The sequence below is a fragment of the Chroicocephalus ridibundus genome, chromosome 2, assembly GCF_963924245.1.
Source record: "Chroicocephalus ridibundus chromosome 2, bChrRid1.1, whole genome shotgun sequence".
In the NCBI taxonomy this organism is placed as follows: Eukaryota; Metazoa; Chordata; class Aves; order Charadriiformes; family Laridae; genus Chroicocephalus; species Chroicocephalus ridibundus.
In genome coordinates, this window is record NC_086285.1 from 55,207,767 (window position 1) to 55,219,802 (window position 12,036).

Here is a 12,036-nt window from a genome sequence, read left to right on the forward strand (position 1 = left end):
AACATAAGAATGATCTTGTTTTGCTGATGCAAGAAAGTTCAGCCTTTTCCAAGACTGTTGTTGGGTAATGTGAAATCCAGCAGTGCCAGCTGGTAAACACTTCCCCTAAAGTCTATATGTGGGGCATAATGTAAAGATAACGTGAATTCAAGCTCTGGTTTCTCTTCACAAGGTCTCCTAAATCCCCAGACATTTGTGCTCTAATTTGTATTTTAGTGACCACCCAAAAGACAAAGGAAAATCAGTCAAAGCTGCTGACTCTTACTTGGTTTTGGCATCAAATCCATGTAAAGCCACAAGTACCACCAAGTTTCAACATAAAACCAGAAACTTTCCCAGACCTCCTCGAAAGATTCACAGCTCTGTGATGAATGTGGGCTGGTGTCTGGGAAACCATGATACCAGATGAGCTTTCCGTGACTTTATGCTCTGCTAGAGACATCCAAAGCCCCGTTATTTGAGAAACAGAGTTTCACCATGCAGTGCTGGAAGGATATTAGCGTTACCCTGCCCGGACCCACACCCTCATTCCTTACCAAGTCATCTCCTGTACATACTCACGTTTCCTCTGTTGATATAGACTGTGACTTGACCCTCATCTCTGATCTCAGAAAACATAGGTGCTCCGACCAGCAGGTCTGACAACCCGTCAGAATTCAGATCAACTGCACATAAGGAGGAGCCAAAGTAAGAGCCCATCTGTAACCAAGCCGAGTCACAACAAAGCATTCAGTATCTGCCCACACACAGGAGGAAGTCATTTAGGCGTTCGTGGTTTTTTTGTTTTTAATTTCAAATAATGACTTGCTGCTTTATCACTCACAAGCACTCCTACAGAGAAAGCTTAGGGGATAATTCTGGCAGGAATTAAACACTTTACTGTAACAGTGCATCAGCTTGGATGTTTTACCAACACAAGAAAATTTATACCCTGGGACACGCTTAAGTGAGACACATAAAGAGCTTTCTTAGACTTGCTTTCACTTGTGAAATGCTTAAAGCCAGGAAAGGATGAAATAAGTTTCCCAAACCAAGACCTGGCCAGTGATTATTCATGCCCAGTGTCAGACTCCCCAAAGAGACCTGAATTTGGGTACCCCAGACCTTCTAGGGATACCTTAAAGAAATAAAGAAAAGAAAAAAGAAAAATAGGCATGGGGTAGGGTATCCATGAAAAGAGGCATCTAAAATTGCCTCTTGAGTGTGGACTGTCTTCCCCTGCTCTATTTGTATCTATTTGTATCAGTCACCTTCATATAGCAGTACTGGTTGTGGGTTTTGATCATAGTCTTTCCTCTCATGTACAGGCAGGTGAGTTGACACAGAAAGAAGACTTTCAATAAAAGCTTTTCAGTTGATAAACAAAAAACCCCAGTCACTTTCTATCCCCCGTTATTACTCCTTGATAAAACTTAATTGCTTAAATTAAAAAAAAATAAATAATTAAATTACATAATTTTTGATAGGCGTTAACATTAAATGCTAACAATCTCCAAACAGGCATCCACATTACGAATTTCAAAACACATTTAAACACAAGGAGGAAACCAGAAGCAAAAATGGTATTCCACACTTATTTCATCCACTTCTGCTAAGGTACCACAAGGCATACTCTTTGAGACCTACTACAAACCATAGCCTCAAAATTAAAAGCAACCTCCAAAGGAAAAATTAAGAGATATCACTTTGTATTTGAAATGGAGAGCTGTTTACCTAGTAGGAAAAATTGAGGTCACAGAAATAGTTATTTAGGTTAAAAATAAAGAATCACACTTCTTGCGTGCTTTTACGTTCCTCGTTGCAGATCTCTGACCCACAGCCTTCCACGCCTGATAAGTTGAGATGCATGAGCCAGAGCTACTGGGCATGCCAGGAGATGGGCAGCAGCAACTCGATTCTGTGCAGTCCGTAAGATTTAAAAGCTGCTAAATATATATAGTGGGGTGAGGTAAGGATAGAGTTTCAGTTTGTAATTCAGATTTTTGTGTTTGTGTGGGTTTAAGGTCAGACCTCAAACATCATTTGATTCCAGTTATTTTGTAGCTTAAGTTCCCTTGTGGATTTTTTATTTGTTTATTTTTTTTTAATCCACTAAGGTTTTAAAACAAATTTCTCATGGGTAAGGAGCGAAAGTTATGAAAAGCATTTCACTATGTATTCAGGCAGTTTTCAGGGAAAGGCTATTATTTACTTAACTGCAACATGGTACGTCTGCAGCGTGGGTGAGTTCACAGTGCTGTGAGAAGCTGAAGTTTGTGCACTTAACATTTGTAACAAGGCACTGCATTTTCTTTTTTCTTGTCTGCATTTGATTTCCTAGTTCAGCCTCCAGCAATAAAAAAGGGAAGGAAGAAACTGGCCTGCTTTTAATGTCTGTCTAACAAGAATGTCAGAGCAATGAACTTTCACACCACTGGGAGAGACGCAACGTTTTGTGAGAACTTATTTCCAGGCAGTGCTCCTTGCTGAGAACTTCTGGTTATATTTCAATCACGAAACAAAGTAAGGGTGATTTAGGACAGCCTTCTCTTTAAAGTAAAATTCTCATTTGGATTTTAGAGAATTTGTAGAAGACAGATGCTAATGGGGAAGGAGAAGATGACAGCCTAGAAGTACTCAAAGGATGTAAATACTTGATTAGTTAAGTTACATATAAGAATAACACAATTAAACTGGAAAAGGGAAGTTTTTGGCTGAGACCTGGAAACTTCCTGATAGCTCTGTTTATTAGGCCGAGAAGTAGTTCTCCAGGAGCACATCCTTAGGGACATTTAAAAGTCAACAGGGAAAGAAATTAACAGGAAGCAATCAAACACAGGAGATGGCCTAGATGAACTGGGAGGTCTTTTCCTTTCAAGATGTCTGCAATTCTGCTAGTGCAGAGAAAGACAAATTTTGGAGAAACCCTAAAATACAAGTCACACCATCCACCTACACATCCTTGCAGTTTTCCCCTCTTCAAGGCTTGTTTTTAAAGACTGCAACTGTCTTTTGTTGGGAAAAAAATAACAAAACATGCTAATGCTCCCAACTCGATGATACAGCCAAACACTTCAGATCCTTCTGAGGGTGGCAGTCTTTCTAGAGCCAGATGCCACCAGTAACCTTTTTCTTCTGTATTTCCTCTCCTTTCAGGAAAGCACAGGCAACAGCAGGTAAGGGGTATCGTTTCTTCACTGCATTATTCCCAAATAAGACAGCTTTTTGTTGTTACCTATAGTTAGATATACCACCCACTTCATTTCCCCTGCAACACATCTCCAGCAAGCCCCCAGTGAAGAATACAAGCTGTTCCCCACTCAAACACAAGTCCACGCAGGGGGAGATGGATCTCACTAGCGTTCACTAAATGTTGTGGGGCTGGGGGGTGCACCGTTCAGCTCTAAGACACCAGTCCTAAGATAAAAATGCAGGGCTGACTCATGGTGGAAAGGGGAAATCATCACCTCTTGAGGCAATGAAGCTGCTCCTCCACAAAACAGCATAACTCTAATATACTCCCTGTCACAGCACAACACAGAAAAACAGATTGAGGCTTTGTGTATTAAACTAAGCTCCAGGCTACCCATATCTCCCAGTAACATCTACTAAGAGGAAATCTCTGTGTCTAGGCTCACCTGGCGCCTCATGTCCCACATCTCAGAAAGCCCTGCTACAGTTGCGTAAGACTAAAAAGAACCACTAGTACAATTTTCAGAAAGACCTTTCAGTTACATGGGCATTGAGCCGACATTGCAGTCATGACTGCTACAGGAGAAAGGGCATACAGCTTGTCTGTACAATAGGTTTAGCTCTTCTGGGAGGACAAGCAGAAACAGAATTTGCTTGACAAGTCATGAAGCAATGGAATGAAAATGATGCTCTGAGATTACTCTGCCATTATTTCCACCTTCTCCACCCCTTAAAAAGAAAACACACCTACATAAAAGCTCACCTTTTTTCCTGAAGCCTGAAAAATCTTTATTAGAGAGCCTGATCGCCTGTCTGTTCTGAAAATATAAACCTGAAAAGTGAAAAAATAAAAAAGTTAACAAATAATAACTATGAAGCACATAATGGTACAGCATTGGTGCTTTCTAAATAATATCCAAATCATGATCATGGCCATGGCTATCGCTAAGATCCAATTTCATGATCACTTTATTGATCAGTCTTCTTTTAAAAGACAAAACACACAGTTCCCTTTTTCCTGATGAATCACAGGCTTCTCATGAGAAATGCTTGAACAGTATCTTGTTGCCTACATATTTGGTGTGCATGTGTGTATGTGCACATGTAAGTATTACTAGTAAAGGAACTTTCCAACTCTCAAACAAGTGGCATCTCGAGCAGGGGAAAAGGCTGCGAAGGCACAACCCTGCTCCCCTTCCCTTATACAGCCTTTCCTTCACAAGGACACATGCCTGCACGTACTGCACTGCAAACTTCACGATGCTTTAGCAAAGGTCAGAGTAGAAATCCCAATCGGACCACCCAAGGCATTTGTGCTCTTTCTGTCTGAAACAATCTGTAAATCAGAAAACTATTAAAGCATAGTCCAGTAATTGCTTGTTTCCACAGGAGAAACTGTTTTTACCAAGAACTCTCGGGGCTAATAGTATTGATGCAAGTTCAGTAACAGATCTTATACCAAAATTCAAGAGACATGGCTTGTAGAAGGAGACTCTCTTCGACAGAAAGGCTGGCTCAGTCAGCATTTGAGACTCCTCCAGCATTTGTCAGGCTCCCTCCTAGCAGGTGCTCACACAGTTTGCAGGACAGAGGACCCCTTACTTCCAAGGCCACGTGGCGGAGCCAAGCACTTGACATAGCTGAATATGTGGCAAGTTATTAATAGGTGGTGAGACAAAGTTCAAAGCTGTTTTCAGCCGAGAACACAGCACAGATTTACTGTGGACAATTGCTCTAGATATAAAGGACTCCCTAGGTTTTGCAGTGGCATGTTTAGCAGCAAGAGCATATTGCCAGGTGTCACAGCTCCAAACCCAGTCTTAACTAATGACACTCTTGGCGACTCTGGAGAAATGACTCAGTCTCATTAAGTATTTTGGCTTTACCTTCAGTGAAAAGGGTGTGACAATGCTAATCACTTTCGATCAGGGAAGTGGAAAGGATTAGCTTATTAGAGAGTGTGGAAAGCACACAGGACTGCTCAGCGTAATGTCCTGTACTCAACACTTCTTACCGCCCCTTGGCCATGCATTCCTGCTACCCACATCCCATGCCAAGGGAGAATAACGGGAGCTTTTGCAACTAGAGCAGTAGTTTTTAAACTACAGGGCCAGCTGCCTTCTTATAGGCCTCATGTTAGCAGCTGGGTTTTTTCCCCCTCCTTGTACAGAAATTAAATCTGTTCCACAGAGAAAACAGGTTGAAAGGAAGGTGCATTGAAGCAGCCCTAACAGAGCACCTGGGATAAGGAAATTATGTCTTTCCCATGCACATGTCCTCTCAGTAGCAACTGCGCTGCTACGATACCCCATATGTCCTACTCACACCAGATCAGGTATACGTACCAAGTTCATCCTCTACTTTTATTACATTTTCCCCACTTGCGCTGCTATCCCCTGGGACATGTTTACTATCAAAAATAATATGCCTAAACCAAGGTATAGTGTTCCTGGCAGCGGAGAACAATCACTCCTTATTGTTATGACTCGGCTACAACTCATCTCCCTATAGAGCAAGAGAGCCAGAGGGAGGAAGATGGAAGGGGGCTTCAGGACATCTCTGTCAAGCACATGGTGGCAGCAGGTCCTGAAAAGATTAGATTTTGAAGAAAAAGGGACAAAATCAGATGCTTTACATCCTTTCCCTCTCTCTCCCCACTCCCACTTCTCCACCTTTGGTTCAGAAGTGTATAAGGGTGCTCACCTTCAACCAGCTCCCCCAATACCAGCTGAGTACTCAGCACAGGAACACGAGGCACACCTAACTCACCAGCCATTTCCACCAAGCCATTCACTTGCTTACATCTTTGGGACATTGAACATGTGTATGCCTACAGGAAAATCTTTTTTTATGCTGTTTTCTGTTTTTCTTCTCAAAAGACTATCACCAAGATTTCAAAGTACAGCTGGCAGAAACCCAGATTCCAATCCACTAAACAATGTACTAAGAAGTTTTGAGAGGGACATCAAATCACCTATTAAATGGCTTCTCATTAGAGATGCTACCCTGAAGTAAATACTGAAATACTCAAATGTATGAAGAAAACAAGCAGAAGACAAACTCTCTTTTTCAAGTTTTCTCATTTCCAGGCAAGGTTTAAGCGATACCTATACGTTACAAATCCTAAATAAAAGCAGTGTGAAAGAAATGTTGCCTTTGTCTCGTTAAAATAACTATTGTAAGGATTGGGTGGGAGAGAGAGGAAAGTGAGGGGTGAGGGAAGTGAGGCACCAGGAGGGATGGGTCGAGAAAATTTGATGACTTCAAACTACCTCACCTCTTCCCTGCTCAGTGCTCCAAAACTATCCTGTAGGCAAAAACCTCTTGGCTTCTCAGACACATGGGAATTGCATCAGTATTACTTTTTTTGCCCTGTTGCATCCAACTACATTATTGTTTGACAAAAAGCCGCACCTTTCCGATGCCTCCATCCTGGGGAGCTCCTCCTACAACGTCCGTGGTAGTCCGCTGAGAGAAATGACCTGCTGTCACCGCATATCCTGAGCGGGAGATGGGGTCGGGTGGGAGAGGAGAGAGGAAATAAATAATAAATAAATAAATAATCGTGAAGGGGAAGAACCTGAGAGACAGGTCAGCCAGCTGGATCACACTCATTGGGTTTAACTGCTCCTCCTGGGTTACACATTCAACAGCCACTCTGCTCAGGATGCGCGAATATTCTGCACACAAGCTCACAGAGTTGGGAAGTGACAGTATGCCCTCCAGTACAGCTGAGAGAAGAAAGGTGTGTGTGGAGCTGGGCGAGGGACACGCAAAGCAGGTACGGGGAGCAGTTCGGTAACTGCGAGTCCAGAAAGGGATCCGATAAAACAGGAATAGGCATGAACAAACAGAGCAAAGAGACCACATTGTCACAGGGAAAGTATCACATCAGAGAGCAACAGCCCTGCATTGACCAGACTGAAGTGTCCTCTTTTGGCTAAAATCGCTGCCCAGGAAGGCTTGGAAAATTACGTGCCTTTTTGGTCAGCGGGGGGGAGAGCGGAGGACAGTAGGCAAAGAGGTCAGAGAAGTTAATGGCTTAAAAAGATCTTTGTTTAGGCAGGAAGAAAAATGGGAGGATAGATCAAAGAAAGAAGGAGTGTATTTGAAAGAAGGAGATCAAAGATTCAGTCTTATTTGATATATTAAAATGATATATAATAACTAAAGAAGAGTAGAGTGCTTTCCTTCTAAGGCTGTCTTGTATTTGCCTTGCTCTTCTGCTGTAAATTATGAGGCTCTTGTCTACATGGTAAACACTATAATTCAGGTCTATCAGTGGCAAAACCTATTTATGTCCTTAAAAATGTATATATGCACTCCTAATTCAGCTATTGCCAAGGAGCATGTTTCAAGTGGTATTTTTATAAAGACTAAAGGTTAAGGGGAAAAAGAGAAGTCAGTGCAAGTCTTTAGTCACTACTGACTGTTTGAAATGCCTTTTAGGTCTCAACAGTCTTAGGATTAGGTGGAAGCCTTTAAATTTTTATAGCATCAAAGCCTTGAAATATGTTGTTGGACAAATCCGTTCCCACAGTGAGCACCAGAGAGCCGCTTACCAAGATACGTGTACCGCCTGGCTATCACAGCATCATCGTTCAGCTTGTAATATGTGTTGTCAGTGAGATTCAGTACTTTGACAGTTCCTGTCCAATAATAAGATCCCGGTGCCCCCATGATGACCAGCTCCTACAACAGGAAAAACAGAAGGGTGTGGGGGAAAGGATGGGGAAAAAAATAAATAACAATCAAAACTGGAAAAAAATTCATCCTTTACACAGTACTGGCGAAGGGAGAGGATACTAACTTAAAATACCAATTATCAGCCCATCTATAACAATCTCCATTCTGTGTGCGTGTAGAGGATATCCTTCTTCCCAAACATGGAGGTCACTGCACACACCCTAGAGACACACAGTCTTTCCTTTTATGGCCCACTTCTACTCAGCCTTTCTGCTGCTTCAATAAAAGACCCTCCTCAGTCTTACTAACCATCAAACTTACCCCTGCTAACACAGTCCTCCCCAAAATCTCTCTCCACCTGCTGTCTTTCCTAAACATCTTCCAGAAGACCTGACGACCTCCACCAAGTGACAGAAGTGCCCCAGCCCACCCAGACCCACTATTCAGCTACAGACTGTGCCTCAATGCTGGCTGACATGCTATACCAACCAATCATGACAGATAGAGCACAAAGAATTCCGATTTTAGAAATATGAAGCTAAAGAGCTGCCCTGCACTCAACAAGAAGCACAGTGTGCATTATGTCATGGTTGGAACATTTTGCCTTGCTCGCTCTGTCCTCAGGTACAATCTGCCCTTCAAGAGACAACCTGGCTATAGTTCATTATAGACCCACAGCATGATTCACGATTTTAAAAGACTAGATATCAGGCAAAGTTTGATCCAGCATCCAAAGGTAGATGCTCATGGATAATGCTTTTGAAACAAAATCAAAGGTACAGTCACATGAAAGAGAGATTGCAAAGAGGTTGCCCCAAAGCGTCCAGCATCCTGGCAGGGAAACCTTAGTCCTGGATGTGGTTTTAAATATCTCCAGCAAGGGACCAAATTAAGCCAGGGAAGTATTAAGCCTAGGTAAATTCCCCATCCCTGGAGGAGACACGAGGACAGCTGCTTTGCCTCACATCTCCATTCAGTGCAAAGCCATGGGTGAACTCCATTCTTATGGGAAAACGCTCCCGCGCTTGGGACCCCTTTGGGTGACCAGTTCCAGTCAGGGGGAGACACTAAACAAGGGATTTTCCTAATAAGACTACAGGGTCAGGACTGCAAACCCAACCAAAGAGAAGGACGTGCTTGGCAACAGCTTTTTTCCTTGGGAGGAGCCGTGCCCTTGAGGTCAAGGGATCATTTACCAGCAGGAACGACTACCATCAGCAGCGCTGAATATATGGTAGGGTCTTGCCTGTTTGACCCAAAAAGCCATTTATCTGCGTTTCCTGCTCAGTGAGCTGCCATCAGGCTGAAGCAATGAAAGTTCAAAGATATCTTTTGAACTAGGGTAGCAAAGGAGGATTTAAAGCATGGGAACAGAAACAGACTGGAGAGAGCAGACAAGCCAGGAAACAGCTGCTGCTGGCTGAACTTCCAGTTATCAGACAGTGCCACTGTAGTAACATCACCTGCCATCCCAGTTTACTCGGAAATCACCTTCTGCTGTTTCAGAGAGGACACCTTTATTCTGCTTATATCAGCCTGGACAATAAATTCTGCAGACCAGTGCATACATAATTAGGATTAAGTATATACCTGACATGACAGTAACAAGGAGCCTGACACTGAAATAGCTTTTTTTTTTCCCCTTAAAAAACAACAACAACAACAAAAAACCACCACAAAACCAAACAACCCCACCCACCCACCCCACAGGAAAAAAAAACAAACCACCTAACCCTGAAACATTACAAAAAACCATCAATACATACATAAAGTAACAAATTGATCTTTGACATAATTTAAACATAGCTGATAGACTTCTGTCCAGGAAAGAATATCGTCTGGTATTCAGAACAGCTCCGGAGCATACATTTTACCATGCTGTTTTTCCTCCATCTTTTTGAAATAAGAACTAAAGCAGAACTAAAAAAAGTGTGGTTAACTGATGGATGTATATGTATGTGTATCTACCTTTATATATTCATATAGATGCATATAAACAAAGCCATTCAGGGAGGACTGTTTTACATGATCACTTTAAGTACAGAGTTAATGTTAGACACAGAGATATCTCTATGCAAGTTTTGGGATGTACACAATAAAAACATTCCCTAAGGACGTTTCTCAGAGTCAATTCATTCATTCATAGAATCTTCATGGTTGGAAAGGACCTTTGAGATCATCGAGTCCAACCAAACAAGCTACAATCTCTGCCACTAGAGCATGCCCTGAAATGCCACATCTAGACATTTCTTAAACACCTCTAGGGATGGTGACCCAACCACCTCCCTGGGCAGGCTGTTCCAGTGCCTGACCACTCTTTCAGTAAAGTCATTCTTCCTAATATCTAATCTAAACCTCCCCTGCCGCAACTTCAGACCATTTCCTCTGGTCCTGTTATTATTCACTTGGGAGAAAAGGCCAACACCCACCTCTCTACAGCATCCTTTCAGGTAGTTGTAGAGGCCAATGAGGTCTCCCCTCAGCCTCCTCTTCTTCAAGCTAAACATGCCCAGCTCCCTCAGCCTCTCCTCATATGACCTGGTCTCCAGACCCCTCACCAGCCTGGTAGCTCTCCTCTGGACATGCTCCAGCACTTTATGTCCCTCTTGCACAGCGGGGCCCAGAACTGAGCACAGTACTCGAGGTGAGGCCTCACCAGTGCTGAGTACAGAGGCACGATCACTTCCCTGCTCCTGCTGACCACGCTATTCCTGATACAAGCCAGAATGCTGTTGGCCTTCTTGGCCACCTGGGCACACTGCTGGCTCATGTTAAGCTGGCCGTCCACCAGCACCCCCAGGGCCTTCTCTGCTGGGCAGCTTTCCAGCCACTCTTCCCCAAGCCTTTAGCATTGCTTGGGGTTGTTGTGACCACAATGCAGGACCCGGCACTTGGCCTTATTAAATCTCATACAATTGGCCTTGGCCTATCGATCCAGCCTGTCCAGGTCCCTCTGTAGAGCCTTCCTACCCTCAAGCAGATCAAAACTCCCACCTAGTTTGGTGTCATCTGCAAACTTACTGAGGGTGCATTCAACCCCTCATCCAGATCATTGATAAAGATATTAAACAAAACAAATTCTTGTCCACAGCCCTTGCACATACACCTACATACAAACCACTGGGCAGCCGTTGTGCAAGATGCAGGCACCTGGGAGGCAGATGAGGCAGGAGGCTGTTTGCTGGCAGGAAGGGACCACAGTCAGTGCTCAGCCTGCTGTCCAAGCAGTGCTCAGAGCCCCCTTCCTGGGTCACGCAGCAGGAGAACCTTTCACCAACCCCATCCCTTCCATGGATGCGTCCCTGCTCACCTCGGTGAAGAAGCCTGCAATCCCCGCCTGGCATGAACCGTGCTCCTCCCCATACTTCTTCTTGTACTCTGGATGTGAGAAGGGAAGAAAACAAACCATGGTCATCCCTGGCATGGCACACACTCTCATCATATAGCCTGGTAATTGTGATTATTTTTTCTTTTTATTTTTTTAAGTAAGCACCATTAACTCATTGCTAAATGACAAAAATATTTAATGAAATCAATGAGCAAATTGCCTCTTTGGAACCAAGCAAGTTCCTTTTGAGTTGCATTTCATCTTACTGAAGAACAAAAGGAATTAATTTTAAACCGCTGCCGTCTCACAGAATTTTTTCAAAACATTGTGTGTGTGGTATGTGTATATATATACAAACACACACACCATTCCCCCTTTATATATTATATATAGCTTCTTCCTAACATCATAAAGATGCTCAGATTTTAAGGAATTTGCTGAGGTCACACCGGTTGCACAGGGAGAGGTTTAATTGGAGAGACCACGCCGGACAGTGACTTGATCCACAAATTACAGTTCAAATGCTTAACGCCCTTGGCCAAGGCAGGGTCCTGCCAAAGCAGATGTGTGTCCCAGCAGACCAGAAGGGCCAGAAGTACACTTGGGTTTCCTAGTGGGAATGCATGACAACAATTCCGCTGAGAAATGAAGCCCACGTTTGCTCATGGCTATTCAGAAAGGCTCTAAATCGCTAGCTCTCCACATATACTCTCTCACAGAGCCAGGCACTCCTTGCCTGGGAAAAAAATATTTGTTTATTGATATGAACATTTTTTTATTCAGAGAACCAAGGAGATCAAATTTCTCCCTCTGGCTTTTCCTGAAAAATAAGTCCTAAAGGCCCCGCCTTC

General features: G+C 43.3%; 1 protein-coding gene across 1 annotated transcript in view; it reads right to left on the reverse strand.

Moving 5' to 3' along the window:
• The window catches only part of ITGA9 (integrin subunit alpha 9), a 232,582-nt gene that overhangs the window by 196,429 nt on the left and 24,117 nt on the right, over positions 1–12,036 (reverse strand). The window contains exons 5-9 of the mRNA XM_063325548.1: positions 11,168–11,235; positions 7,734–7,863; positions 6,586–6,671; positions 3,935–4,003; positions 562–699 (exon numbers count right to left, since the gene is read on the reverse strand). Of these exons, the coding sequence (XP_063181618.1) occupies positions 562–699; positions 3,935–4,003; positions 6,586–6,671; positions 7,734–7,863; positions 11,168–11,235 (491 nt within the window). The remainder of the gene's footprint in view (positions 1–561; positions 700–3,934; positions 4,004–6,585; positions 6,672–7,733; positions 7,864–11,167; positions 11,236–12,036) is intronic.